The sequence below is a fragment of the Schistosoma mansoni genome, chromosome W, assembly GCF_000237925.1.
Source record: "Schistosoma mansoni strain Puerto Rico chromosome W, complete genome".
NCBI classification, from domain to species: Eukaryota; Metazoa; Platyhelminthes; class Trematoda; order Strigeidida; family Schistosomatidae; genus Schistosoma; species Schistosoma mansoni.
The window spans coordinates 36,912,189-36,926,583 of NC_031502.1; the positions used below are offsets into that span (position 1 = coordinate 36,912,189).

A 14,395-nucleotide genomic window follows, 5' to 3' on the forward strand; every position below is an offset into this window, starting at 1 on the left:
GGAAGGAAAGAAAACAAACTACGATGCTTACATTAAACCCAAAATCGAAGTTGTGAATATACCCTATAGTTAATGACATTATCAATGGTGGATTAACATTGATCGGTTTATGATTTCAATATCAATGACATTGTTAGTTCAACAGTCTTCCAAATAGATAGGTTATCTTTAATAATCAGTTGTATTCCAGGTAATCAAGTAAAATAGTTACCTAGGATTACTTAGTAAACTAAAATTAGAAAATTAACAATAAAAAGTCTTTTTACTGTATAGGGTTATGCAGATTGTTGAGTTTTTATTGAGATCATGAACTGATCAACGTTGAAAAAACTACTGAACATCTGAAAGCACTGGACGGTCGTTTCGTCCTAATATAAAGCTCCTCAGAAGTGCACATCTATGACCTCTCACACTGGGCACGAACCCAGGACCTTTGGTCTTGCACTGAATTTTAACCTCTAAACCACTGAGTTAGCATCCAACTGTGTTAATGTCTAAATCCAACCGATCCACATTGATCAGTTCATTATCTCGATTACAATCCTTTCTACCCATATACATTAATATAATTGAAGAAACAATCATTTTTATTTGAGAATTCTACAATTTTACACTCTTATATGGCATAGATTTCTTTATATCATGAATAAAATATAGGAGGAATTATATAGTTGAAATCATGAGTTATTTTAGGCTAGACCACCACGGAAAACCTGTAAGCACTGGACGGCCGTTTCGTCCTATTGTGGAACTCCTCAGCAGTGCGCATCCACGATCCCGCACTCGCGAGATTCGAACCCAGGACCTGCCAGTGTCGCGCCAGAGCACTTAACCGATAGACTATTAGGCCGGCAACCAACGGTGTTAATGTCTAACTTCAACCAACGGCCATCCAGCGCTTCCAGGTTTTCCATAGTGGTTTAGCTTCAATTGGCTCATGATTTCAACTATGAAACTACTGAAATCTCCACAAAACCCCTTCTGAATTATATAGTTGATGAAAACTTACTACCCCTTTAATAATGAAAAAAACATACCGAATACTACTAATTTCAAACTGGGGTCAAACTTTAGGTCACAAATAACATTTTTACCAGACATTTCTTACACCAATCAAACTAACACTTCAAAGATTAATTACAGTAAATTTGTAATTATTTAGGTCATGTCAACAATGTATAATCATTTTGTCATAAGTTCATTATTTCCTGTAATTGAGTTTTCACACAGAGATTTTATTTTTTTTTTGAAAATCTGTGGGTTAGCAAAACTTTCTAAAAACAAAAAAAAATCATCATCCTCGTCACCACCATCGAAATCATATCATTGGCAGATAATGTAATTCACACTTGTATAGTAACACACCTTTATTTTTGTAGTATGGCAGACATACTTTAGACAATATTTAAAATGTTACATATTTTTGACTAGTCATTATCCATAAGGAGAAAGTAAAGAATGATGAACTGTTTTTACAGATGATAAACGAAAGGAACTTTTTCAATATTTACATGTTATACAACATCAATAATGGTTATTCAATGGCTGATAAATGATTAAAGCAAACAGCATACTGATTATACTACTTAAAAGGAAATAAAAAAAAATATTTTCAAAATTATTAAAATTCGAATGTTCAATCATGGAATTATTATTTTATTTAATGGTTATTATTCAATTTATCAATGTAATACATAACAATCTCCATGGTGAACAATATAAATTTAATTATCCATTACAATCTAATAGGAAAATATTAAAAAAACAAAATAATCTCTATGCAAAACGTAATCATGTTGATCATAATTCTGAAAGATTAAAAAGAAATTTCTTAGTTGATATTAATTCACATAATTCATTATGTCAATCTGGTTCACAATCATTTCAATGTGCTCCACCATTTAAAGATATATCACGTGGAGTATCAGTTTATTCAACTTCTACATGTGGAGAACATCAACCACAAAATTTATGTCGATCTAATACAAATTGTCAATTATGTAGTGTTAATTCAACTAAATGGAAATTTTCATCAGAATATTTAACTGATCGTCATGATGTTGAAAATCAAACTTGTTGGGCATCAGGATATATTCGACCAGGTGAAGCTGTTAATCTTACTATATCGTTGGGAAAACGTTTTGAAGTATACTATATATCCTTACAACCATGTAGTATAGGTAGTATACCACATTCAATAGCAATTTATAAATCATCCGATTTTGGTCGCACATGGCGTCCTTGGCATTATTTTTCAACTGATTGTTATCGAGCTTTTGGACTACCTACCTCAAATGAACATAATAGCCATATAACATCTGCTAATTTACAAGAGGTATTATGTGTTGCTTTACAACCACGTGAAAGTTATTACAGTCATCAAGGTAGAAGAGTTCGTTCAATGAACAGTTATATTTTTAATAAACCAAATATTACTAGAAATTTCGGAGGTATGGGAGTGCCTTCGGATTGGGTTATTGCATTCAGCACAACACTTGGTCGACCAGCAACACGTCCATGGAGTCCAGCATTGATTGATTGGATGACTATGACTGATGTTCGTATAAGCCTAATGAGTTTTCATCAGTCTAACGAACCAGAATATCGTATTAAAAGAAATGCCTATCGAAGTCAACTATCTGATCACTCTAAATTAACACAGAATTCACAAACTATAAACAAACTACCCTTATTTCAATCAAATTACTTTTATGATAATTTTAATAAGTATCAATTAAAACGAACACGAAATTTAAGAGATGGTCAAACCATTACAGAATTACCTCAAAAAGAAATGAATCATACTAATAATATAGATAGCCAAACTGATTTGAAGGTCAATATTAGAAAATCTGTAAATGTAACTATAGACCCTAAGATTTTATCTGAAATAGACTTCTATGCATTTGCTGACATAGCTATTGGTGGACGTTGTAAATGTAATGGACATGCAAGTGAATGTATATTAGGATCAAATGGTAAATTAATATGTGCATGTGAACATCATACATCTGGTGAAGATTGTGAATATTGTAAACCTGGTTATATGGATAGACCATGGGACAGAGCTACAACTCAAGATGCAAATGTCTGTAAAAGTGAGTAAAACCTTTTTAATAATTATTTTATGAAATATTATGAAATAATTATTCGATTTACTATAAACGAATCGAATCATCCGCCAGGGAGCATCAGTTCCCTCAAGATTACAGGTACACCTTGCTGACGAGTGCCAAGTAGCACGAAACCCGGGTCCAAGGTTTCCTGTTGACCACCTCCAACCACCATCTTACCTCAATTCATTTTCATTGAATTTATTGAATCTTAATGAGCCTAAAGACGATGATCACTAGATAAAAATTTGTTATTGTTGAGCTTCTTCCTGTTGTTCTTTCTAAATGCCAAACAGTGTTTAACTTGATAAACGTTTTTTCCGTTTTGGTTTTTAAACATTTGATGTTGGTTTTTACTTTCAGACTTCATGTTAAGTCAATAGGCTAAAAAACCTTAAATGTCAGTGAGAATATATTGTTTTTTCTTACCTGAGTAGCCATTCTCCAAAATGATTTCTGTTTAGAAGTGAGTGTCATCAGCTATATATGCGCTTTCTAACCCTTTTAAATGTCTCCGTAGTTTGTGTGTTATTCGTTAATGAAATTTCCAAATTTAAGTTTGAGCCTACTACTCTAAGGAAATAGCTTACTATTCCAGTATTGTATATACGAGTTATTAAGGTACTATAGTAGTCTATATTTTACTAACATACAAGGGTTAGAATCGAACCATTTTTATTGCTAATTTTAAGTTATTTTCATCCATGTTAGTAACTAGTTGCTTTTAAACAAATAATTTATCTATAACCTACACTGATTTCTAATAAAGACTAAAGAATTTTCATGATACATTCCCCAAAGTTTTCAAAGTATATTTCGTTTAGTAAAAGAAAAGATGGTGACTTTTTATTATACACAGTTATAAGCCAATAACCAGAACTATTAGTTATAATTAGTTTTCAAAAATGAAATATCATTATTGGGTGATTTTGCTAAAAGTATATTCTTTACAGTAGAACGACTGGACTCGGAATAAATATCCTACATACTTGAAATTCTAGTTACCATTGGTTGTAACTAATACTGGTCATTCAGAAGCCATCTTTCATATTATATATGAGTAATATGAACCAGTATTTGGACTGCATGATAATTCACTAGATGTGTATATAACTTTTGCATATAAAGATATATTTGTCTATATTAACAATTCAGAAGTTGCGGATAAACTATAATAATACTGATCATGGAGACATCAGATTTCGTTTACCATTGAATGTAATTTATGGAAATCAGTATCATAGACATATATAGTTTGTAGATATTTGTGACTATCAAATAACAACTACTAAATATCAAAATAACCAGTGAAAAAGGTATGAAATGGAACGTTGAAGTGTAAGTTGTAATTCTGGTCAAATATTAAAAGAATGATTACGGTAAGAATAACTATACTGAATCAATAAATATCTTGATAAGTAACGTATTGATTAGAAAAGAGAACTCCATTGAAAAATACATATCATGGGGAGTAGTATATTATTTACATTATGTGCATTGATTTGGAGCTATTTCTGATCAGATCGTCAGTCATCAACATTCGGTGACCCGAAGACTCATATTAAGAAGTTTCCATTTAACTTAGGTACTGCATATTATTTTAAAGATGTTTTTCTTGAGGAGGATGGTTTAGACACATATTCAATGAGTAGCAGAATTATAAGAATGTTACTGTGTTCTGTGAATGATGACAGGATCATCATACCAAGAAAAGGAGTGCGGGAAATTCCGTTTTCTGCCGGTTCATGTAGATTTGTCCAGGTAACAAAAATCAAATTATTTTGTTAGCTACTGAACATAAATCATTTTAAAAATAAGGTTCCTGATTCTCATTTGGAACATCTTTAAAACTATATCTCTGAGTCATTGGGATAGTTTAAGGCATTAAATTCTAACCAAAAATCATTCTGAATGAGCTACATGCTTTCGTGTATTTATCAAGATAATGAAACAGTATTTTAGTATTCGTTACTTACAATATATTGGAAGTGGGAATTTTATTATCAGCGTTAATAGTCTTCTTCTCCAAAGAAAGATGAGTACCATACCTTTCTGATAGATTTTACGTGTTATTAACATTGAATTATTAAAACTGTTTTTAATGATATCATAAGTCAATCTAAGTTAGAAACTCATGGAAAACCTGAAAGCATAGGACACCTCAGTAGGGTGCATTAACGATCCCGCTAATGACGATCAAACCCAGGACCTACGGTATTGGGCACGAGAGCTCAACCCTTTTGGGCTGGGATTCTATGATAAACAAGTCTAACTTCAACCAATCCTCCATTATCCCCGCTAAGTATTTCACTTACACCGATTACTTTATTTTTATGTATCGTAGTACACCTAACGCTTTCAGGTCTTCACCTTCTGTCATCTGTTTTACATGGTGGTGCTAGTGATGGCTACGTCTATTGTTTGAGAGAGTTAAACAAGATCATAGGTTGGAAGTCGAACCGCTAGTTTCTCACTTCCAAAATACATATACATCATGCAAATCAAAGCATAAAATACCTTTATTTTTACTAAAAATGTACTGCCGAAACTAGATACGATTTTTTATAATCAATTCCATGACCAGACTTGAAAAATTTCCATTTTACTTCAGCTACAGAAAGTTATTGATAATAATTTTTGTGAATGAGAATGAAGAACTAATTACCAAAATACAATCAATTACTACAACTGATATACACGTCGATACCAAGTAAAGTTAGATTCATTCTTGGTTTCGATGAACGACCGTTTATCGACTAAAAGATCTTTAAAAATATCATTATTAGCGATATCAGAATCAATATTTTTTATTCCTGTTTATAGATTTGACAACAGCATTCAATATAAACAGCATTCTCTCTCTAGATGTGTTACATACTTTTTAGCTTAGCTAACTCAACACCTCCAATACCCAAATTTACTATGAAGTATAATTAACATTTCAAGTGTCGACTGGGTGATTCCACTGAAATTAAAATTAATAAGGGTATCATAAATAAAATATTTAATTTATAAATAGCAATACATAATTGACAGTCATATGTGTAGTGATAATGTCAGATTATGGGAAATTGATTTCATGTCAGACATCATTTTAATTAATCCTTTTTTTGAGGGGAAGGGGATAATTTTTCTCCTAATTTTACGTCAACTAATTATAGAATGAGACATTTTCACTAAGTGATCTAAGATAATTCACAGTTATAGTTTGAAAATATTTTCCAGCTTTTAAATTGACTGAATATTTTCGATGATCTGAATGTCAGTCAGTCAGTCAACTACAACGTAGGACCAGGCATATATATGCATCGGTCCAAGTTGCCATACCTCATTAGCACAACAAGATGAACACCGGATTCATAGAAATAGTTAATTTAGTGGTGGTAGTACATAAAGAAAGATTGTATATAAGGATATAGTATAGGAAGGAAGAAAGTTGTGAGGCGATTTTAATCTCAAGGTTTAAGGGAAGATAAAGAGTGTATACACCTACGCCATTGTGATCGATTCTGAGCCATGTCACCTAGAGTCTCCAACCATTGGTTACGATAGTCACGCGGATCCCAACCAAGTAGTCTGCATCTGCCAACATTACATTTGGTTGACCCCACTGGTATTTTCGTTCACTAAACTTGTAACAACTAATGAAACTAAAACGTTTTAATAGCCTTTCGAATGTCTCTTTGAATTTTCAAAGGAAAAATCAATTAATTTAAATCTCATTGATTTGGATTATTATGTTGTTTATATAGTGACTGAAGTTTCATCAATCTTGTTTGGGATATGTGCATTCTGTGCGGATTACCACGATACCGCCATCATGTCTACTTTAAAGCGAACGATACCGGATTTGAATCCCGAAGTACCGATGAACTCTGATATACAGGCACATCCAGCTTAAGAGCTCCGAATGAGACAGAGTGTGTCCTGGATTCCACTGATGGCTATATTCCATTTCTTCTTTGTAAATCACTTAGCTTTATGCTACGATATTATTTATTTTCCTTTATCTGCAAGTTATCCTCAGAATATAGTGAGTACTAGAAATGTTAACATTTGTTAAACTAATTACTTGGATTTTAGATAAACATTTCAACATGTCACTGTCTATTAGCATTCCATAGTCAACCCGATATATAGTTCAATAGTATTCAGTCCAAATATCAAAACGATCGTAACTTTATTTTATTAGTTTTTGTATAACTAATTGATTCAGTCAGTCAGTCACAACGTAGAACTTCGTACGTACGTACATCAGTTCGAGTTGCCATACCACATTAGCACAGAGACGGAGTTGTCGATTCAAATCCCATAGTGGTAGAGGTAGTAAGAGTATAAGCATTATGTGAAAGATTAGGGTTTGAAGATGTTATTGAAGGAGTATAATACAGTGAAATAAATTTGGAAAGAGAAAAAGGATAGGGACACGAGGAATTCAGAGGATTAGAATTTTGGAGAACACAAAGAGTGGACACACCTTTGCCATTGCAAACGATTTTGAACCATGTCATTCAAGGTCTCTAACCATCAACTAATTGATTGATTCTATAACAAAAAGTGCTTTGTACAGACTAGATTTCACGTGGTCTAGTCACAAATTTTTGTTTGAAGTTAAATGAATTATAAACTTTGGTTTTCAATATTAAATATTGTAGTTGCCTGTTTGCGTCCGATACACAAATTCAAAAGTAAATTTTTCGTTTTCAATGGGTTTTTTTCTGTGCACTAACTTCTGTTTAACTGTTATTCACCTTTCTAACTACAGAAGTTATCATTAATACTTTTTTATTTTTGTTCAAAAGATTCATACTCTTCACTGTAACAGAGATGGTAATTAATATGTACCATTTATTTCTTTTAATTTAAATGATTTCATTTGTAATTTCGTTCGATTAATATCGAAATTCCCACTTTTTTGTGTGGTTAAGATGCTTAAATATGTAATGAGATCTTAGCCGATGTGATAATATTGTCCAAATTATTTGTTATATTCAAGGAGACTTTTAGCCAACATATTTACTAATTTGACAGTATTACTTCTAACAGAAACTGTAAATGTATTGATGAGAGGAAGTTGCTTGTTAACTGCATTCAACTGCTGTTTACAACATAAGAATTGAACATACAACCGTGTTCGTGGATAAAGTTTAAGTATATGTGTAATTACTTACTTGCTAACTTATGCCTGTTACTCCCAATGGAGCATAGGCCGCCTACCAGCATTCCCCAACCCACTGTGTCCTGGGCCTTCCTTTCGAGTTCTATCCAATTTTTGTTCATTCTTCTCATATCTGTCTCCAGTTCTCGGCGTAATGTGTTCTTTAGTCTTCCTCTTCTCCTTTGGCTTTGAGGATTCCATGTGAGGGCTTACCTTGTGACGCACTTGTCTGCTTTCTTCAATGTGTAATTACTTAACGTTGAACCAACACATCGCAATTTGATAAACCTCGCTGAAAAATTATAGTGCCCGATGCGTATGCTTATGTCGATGAGTTTCGGCTTATGTAATTTGTAGATGTAGGTATATGCAAAGGGTATGAGTATGGGTTAGCACAAAGAACGTAAGCTGAAAATGTCTGCCCTATGCCTAATAAAGTCAAATGTCTAAAACAGTAGGTCAAAAATATAATGAAAATATATGTTAGCAAATACTAAGGGTAGATGACCATCAACCGTCCCTGATAGAGTGCTTATACTTACATGCATGTCATGAAGTGTGAGAGAAAACCTTTGTACCAGTGATATGCATTTAATGCGTAATAAACAGTCAGTAGCAAATACGTTTGGAGGTAGAGGTAACAATTTAACCTCCCGGGTGAGTGAATATACCTAGATCTGTGTTTTGGGATGGGTGAATGAAAACGTGTATTACCGGTGTGCATGTAGACTATACTTGTCATGTAGTGGGACGTCCACACACCCAGACCCGGGGGTACCTATTTCTCTACGCAATCACATACATACGGGTGGTTTATGAGCCCTCCAAATATGGAATGCAATTCCAGAAAAGCCACTGGTTTTATCAGATAAAACTTTGCCAACCTAAAATGGCTTGAACACCGTAAATAAAACCGTCGTATTTAGAAATGCAAGATTTATAGAACTCATGAAGATCATTTTATTGCAGGCATTTTTTGTTGTAACTTATTTTATTTATTTGTAATTAGGGCTAACGGTAAACAAGTTTTTGCCTCAACTACTGGTTTTTAATTGGTAAGGGTAGTAAATAAGCGATTATTCCACTTACTCATGATAGAGTACACTAGGAACCATTCAAAAGTTTCAAATGTCTCTCATAAACCAGATTTATTTGTAGGTGGTGTTCGTCACCAATCGAAATCAGTTAGCTCACCATTGAAGACTAGAGAACACTGAACAGCTTTTTCCTAGTATCGGACTTCTCAGATATAGGCACTCAAAACAACTGTCTAGTACTCCCTGTTTTTCACTGGTACCTCAAATGTTGTCAGTCAGTTTCGAATGTTAAATACAGTTTATACTAATCTCTGCAAACAGCTGAACTACCATATATGCATGTGCTTACTGATGACTTGATTCAAGATGAATTATTGAGGTTCTACTGAAAAGTAATAGAATAGCAATCCAATGATATTAAATTTCCGGTTTTATTATCTCCATGTAAAGATGACTAGTCACTTCAAAATAAAATTAGTGTAAGAACAGTACAAATAAACATATCCGATTTATTTATTTTGTAAGTATTACGTGATCTTTCTCACAATTGTTAACCAAATAAATTAATCCCAAACATTACTACTTGTAATTAACCGATAACTACATCTTGCATTTGTTTTGTGCACTAGATTTAGTATTTATTTTATATGATCTCTATTATAATCCTTATTATCAAATAAAATGAGTCATTGATTCAAATGACCTGCATTATTATTATTGCATTCGAATCAGCATTTTTTTCATTAGAAATCATTTCATATCAGAAAGGGTTATTGTGGATATTATAGTAATTTTAATAGTTGATATCGTGAATCAATTGAATCTAGACCACCATGGTAAACCTGGAAGCACTGGACGACCGTTTCGTCCTGTTGTAGAACTCTTCAGCATGATCTCAACTACTAAAATTACTATAATATCCACAAAAACCCCTTCTGATAATAATCAACATATGCTTACTAGTGACTGGCTTCAAGAGGTATTTCCTGGAGTTCTAATGAGAAGTAGTGGCCAGTAGAGTTCAACCGGATCTGTTGTGAGATAATAACTCAATGAAGACAATGGTGGACGGTGGCGCAATATCGTGAATTGATTGAAGTTAGACACTAATACCGTTGGATGCCAGCCGGCTCAGTGGTCTAGTGGTTAAGCGTTCACGCGCGAGACTGATAGATCCTGGGTTCGTATCAGGCAGGAGGGATCGTGGATGCGCACTGCTGAGAATTCATTTAGTTCAATAATCGGTATGCTGTGATAATCTTGTGTAGAACAAATCATTGTATTCACTTTAGTCAAGATTCTTTGTATTTCAAATATACTAAATGATTTATAGTATTAAAAAACTGTAATCTTATATATCACATTAATTTAATTTGTTTGTATTTTCTTCAAAGCATTTTGAAATTGAATTTAATCAAAACACTTACATAGTCTTCTCACATTCAGTAATAATTATGATCAACAACAAATTAATATCAGAAGGGGTTTTTGTGGAGATTTCAGTCATTTTTTCAGTTGAAATCATGAGTCAATTGAAGCTAAACCATCGTGGGACTCCTCCCACAATCGGACGAAACAGCCTTCCAGTGCTTTCAGGTTTTCCATTGTGGTCTAGCTTCAATTGACTCATGATTTCAACTGTAAAAAATTAGTAATCCATTAAACTGTTATTAGTCTAGCGATTCACTAATACACTTTAATACTATTAATGTAATTATTGAAAGCAATCTTTATTCAACTTCTGTAACGACAGTATTCAATGATTATGAAATATTTTAGGAGAATTCAAACACTATATTAATTAGATCTCGTTCCAACCTGAATTTAAGTTTAAGACAGGGGATTTAATATTATCTGATGTGAATTGCCTATAAAATTTATTCACTCACAAGCTTTGTATTCACTAGCTACGTATAAATGCATAGATGAAAGAACGATTCTTCATCTCAACAACTAAGTGGTTTCTATGCTGATGAAACCGATAGTTTTATATTCGAACTAAAATTTAACTATTTAAGATTGATTATATTTCCCATTTCTAAACAATAGTAACCTTCCGTCTTAGTTTTATGAGTCGTTGTTTAGAAAATAAAACGTTATTCGGGTAACTAAGATTGGAACAGCTGTTCGCACTGGTTTTTTACTAGTGGAAATCTTACTAATGTTTTCAACAGGGATAATTTTTTAAGCAGTCAAAATGAAAATTTACACTTAAGAAAAACGTTATTACCAAGGAGACGAACAAATGTTTTAACTTGTTTGGAATGGAAAGGTTACATAATGTAGGTGAAAAAACTCATCACTGTTTCCATACTTGTAAACCTCATATTGTATACATGGAAACCAGATGTCTTTATATAGCCGTGCCGTTTTTCCCATAGAATTGTCACGAATTACAGTTTATAAAATACTAGAACGTGGCATTTTTATATGCAAATTATAATTTATTATGGGGTGTAGAGTTGATGAAAACATGTTGTAAACTAATGAAACTTGATTATAACCATCGGGGGTCATAAAAAATCTAATAATAAATTTGTCTGAAGTGCAAATCGTTAAAATATAGAATTCAAAACTGTGGAATGTGGCTTATGGGAGACTTTAGAAATCATATCCTCAATTCTATTATGTCTTTTTAAGATGTCTGTAAAGCTGCTTACTTAATTATTGACCGTTCTGTTATTTGTTTTTCTGTAACTTTCCACTTCTGTTTCTATCCAACGGAATTCCTTATGCAAAGAGTACTTCACTTCTCTGCAATCAAAAATGCCTTCAAGTGGTTTATCAATTTTAAACTACTGAAATTTTTCCCTTATTTTAAAAACATTTTAAACATATTTATACATTATTATTATTTCCAAGAAGCAATATTCTCCAGTCTTTACAATAAGTCTTCTGAGGGAGATTTGTTGATTGGACTGATTGAAGTCAAGATAGAGAATATAGGTTATTCCATGTAGCATACTAGAAACAAAGACCAATAGTTTCTCATCATTTAGTGAAGCTTCATCAAAGTCTTATAGGAGTAACTAGTGCTCAGTCTGGCTTATCTTTTTATTATAACTAAAATCATTAAACAGTCTAAATAGCAAATTATGACGAAGATCTATAAACTAATTTCTAGCAATGTATGAAGTTTACTTGCTGTTTGTCTTCAATTCTTTTTTGTAAGAGTTGTAACATGTCTTATTACCAGTAATTGAGGTTCTAGATGTGATTTCAAATTACACACAATAGATTAATAATCAAGGTGTTAGATATTCTCCTACACTGAAAATATGGTCTTTCAATTAAGACGCCTTTTAGTAAGTTTCATGCATTCAACATATACATCTTGTGTATAATTTACAGTTAAAGATTTCAACTTAATATTTTTTTTCTAAATTTACTGTATCATTGAATGCTTGAGGTCAAACAATAAAATGAGGTAAATATAAACATGACCTTTCAAAAATAATCGCTATTACAAAAAGTATATTCTTTTTTACTACAGTTACATTATGTTTGAAGTTCATTTTTGTTTAATGAGTAAATTGTGCTGAATTATTTAGCAATAAAATATCATCCAATTGAAACTTACTTACGCATGTTACCCCTCGTGGAGGAGCATAGGTCACACAACAGTATTCTCCATCTAACCCTGTCCTGCGCAATCCTTTCCAGTTCTTTCCAGTTAACATTCATCATTTTCATATCTGCTTCTATTTCTCGACGTAATGTGTTCTTTGGCGTTCCTCCTTTTCGCTTCCCTTCCGGATTCCATGTTAGGGCTTGCCTAGTGATGCAGTTTGGTGACCCCATAGAAAATAAACATGTAATTTTATATTGTGAGTTATCTGTGTTAAAATATTAATATATAACATAAGTTAATGCTGATATTCTTCCTACATAATTGAAATTTTATTTAGATAGAACATGTAATTATGTTAAATATTTATAGATCACATTAGTAAAAGATACATATTCAAAAATTGGAAACTACATTTCAGCAGTAACCTTTTGAGGAGTTTATCTTTTTCGTAAACTGCATTTTATATTCAAAAACCATGAAAAGTTCATAAACGTTTTGACTTAGCAGATGTAAGAAATGTTTTAAATAACCTAAAGGTTTATCATTATTCAACAAATTATTCATCTTGATAAAGAGCATGAGAAAAATCATGAGCCGATATTTGTGCAGGAATTGTTTTCATAAAATGACAAAAGTTGATTAGTTTTATCTGAAGAAAAACTATGAAATCCATCAAACCATACTGATTACTAGTAAAATAGATCAATTTTTCCATCATACAGGTTAATAATATGTAGATGTAATCAAATGCAGTAGACACGAAAATAACTTGTTATTATTAGAAGTTTAGTAAAGTATTAGATGGGATTTTGATGGAGTTTCGTTCTCGGGGCTCAGAGAACAGCTCATCGAACAAAACTCCATCAAAATCATCCACCTTAGCTACAAATTTTCTTCACCATCTCAAAATCATATGAGAGTAGATAGGAGTCTGGATAACTTAGTTAATAGATGAAACATTAACTCAGAAGTTTAAAATCAAATATATTTTTTGTATTTCACAGTTTTTTAACTAGTTTATTCATCAACAGTTACTTGTGTTTAATAAAACGAATATTGCACGCTTCTAGTTAAACAAAATTTCAGCCAATCTATCTTCCAAATTTCCTTTACAACTAGTCTCTCTCTCTCTCTCTCTCTCTCTCTCTATATATATATATATATATATTGGTTAGCAGTGGAATCTAGGACGCATGTTTCGTTCTATTTGGCACTCGTCAGCTGGATGTACCTGCATCCCAGAGTTGATGTTCACTCTCAAATAGAACGAAATGTGCATCCTGGATTCTGCCGCTAACCAACATCCATCTTTGTTTATAAAGCCTGTGACTTAAGGCAATATCGAGACAGTCCGCACAGTATGCACATATGCTAACAGGAGACTGATCAATTGCCATCTTAAACAACAATGAGAAGATACAACCAGAACAAAAGCAAATGAATTATGATGAAAAGGCGAAAGATTTACCCGCCTCGTCCAGGGAAGTTCTACTCACTGCCTTCTCGCACCAAGGAT

The 14,395-nt window shown here is 32.6% G+C and overlaps 1 protein-coding gene across 1 annotated transcript in view; it reads left to right on the plus strand.

Annotated features, from left to right (window-relative positions):
- Positions 1-1,468: 1,468 nt before the first annotated feature.
- Positions 1,469-14,395, plus strand: part of Smp_146840 (putative netrin) — a gene marked incomplete at its 3' end in the record, with an annotated part of 48,870 nt that continues 35,943 nt past the window's right edge. Inside the window, exons 1-3 of the mRNA XM_018789568.1 lie at positions 1,469-2,384; positions 2,460-2,630; positions 2,817-3,098. Coding sequence (XP_018654997.1) covers positions 1,643-2,384; positions 2,460-2,630; positions 2,817-3,098 — 1,195 coding nt within the window. The 5' untranslated portion in view covers positions 1,469-1,642. The remainder of the gene's footprint in view (positions 2,385-2,459; positions 2,631-2,816; positions 3,099-14,395) is intronic.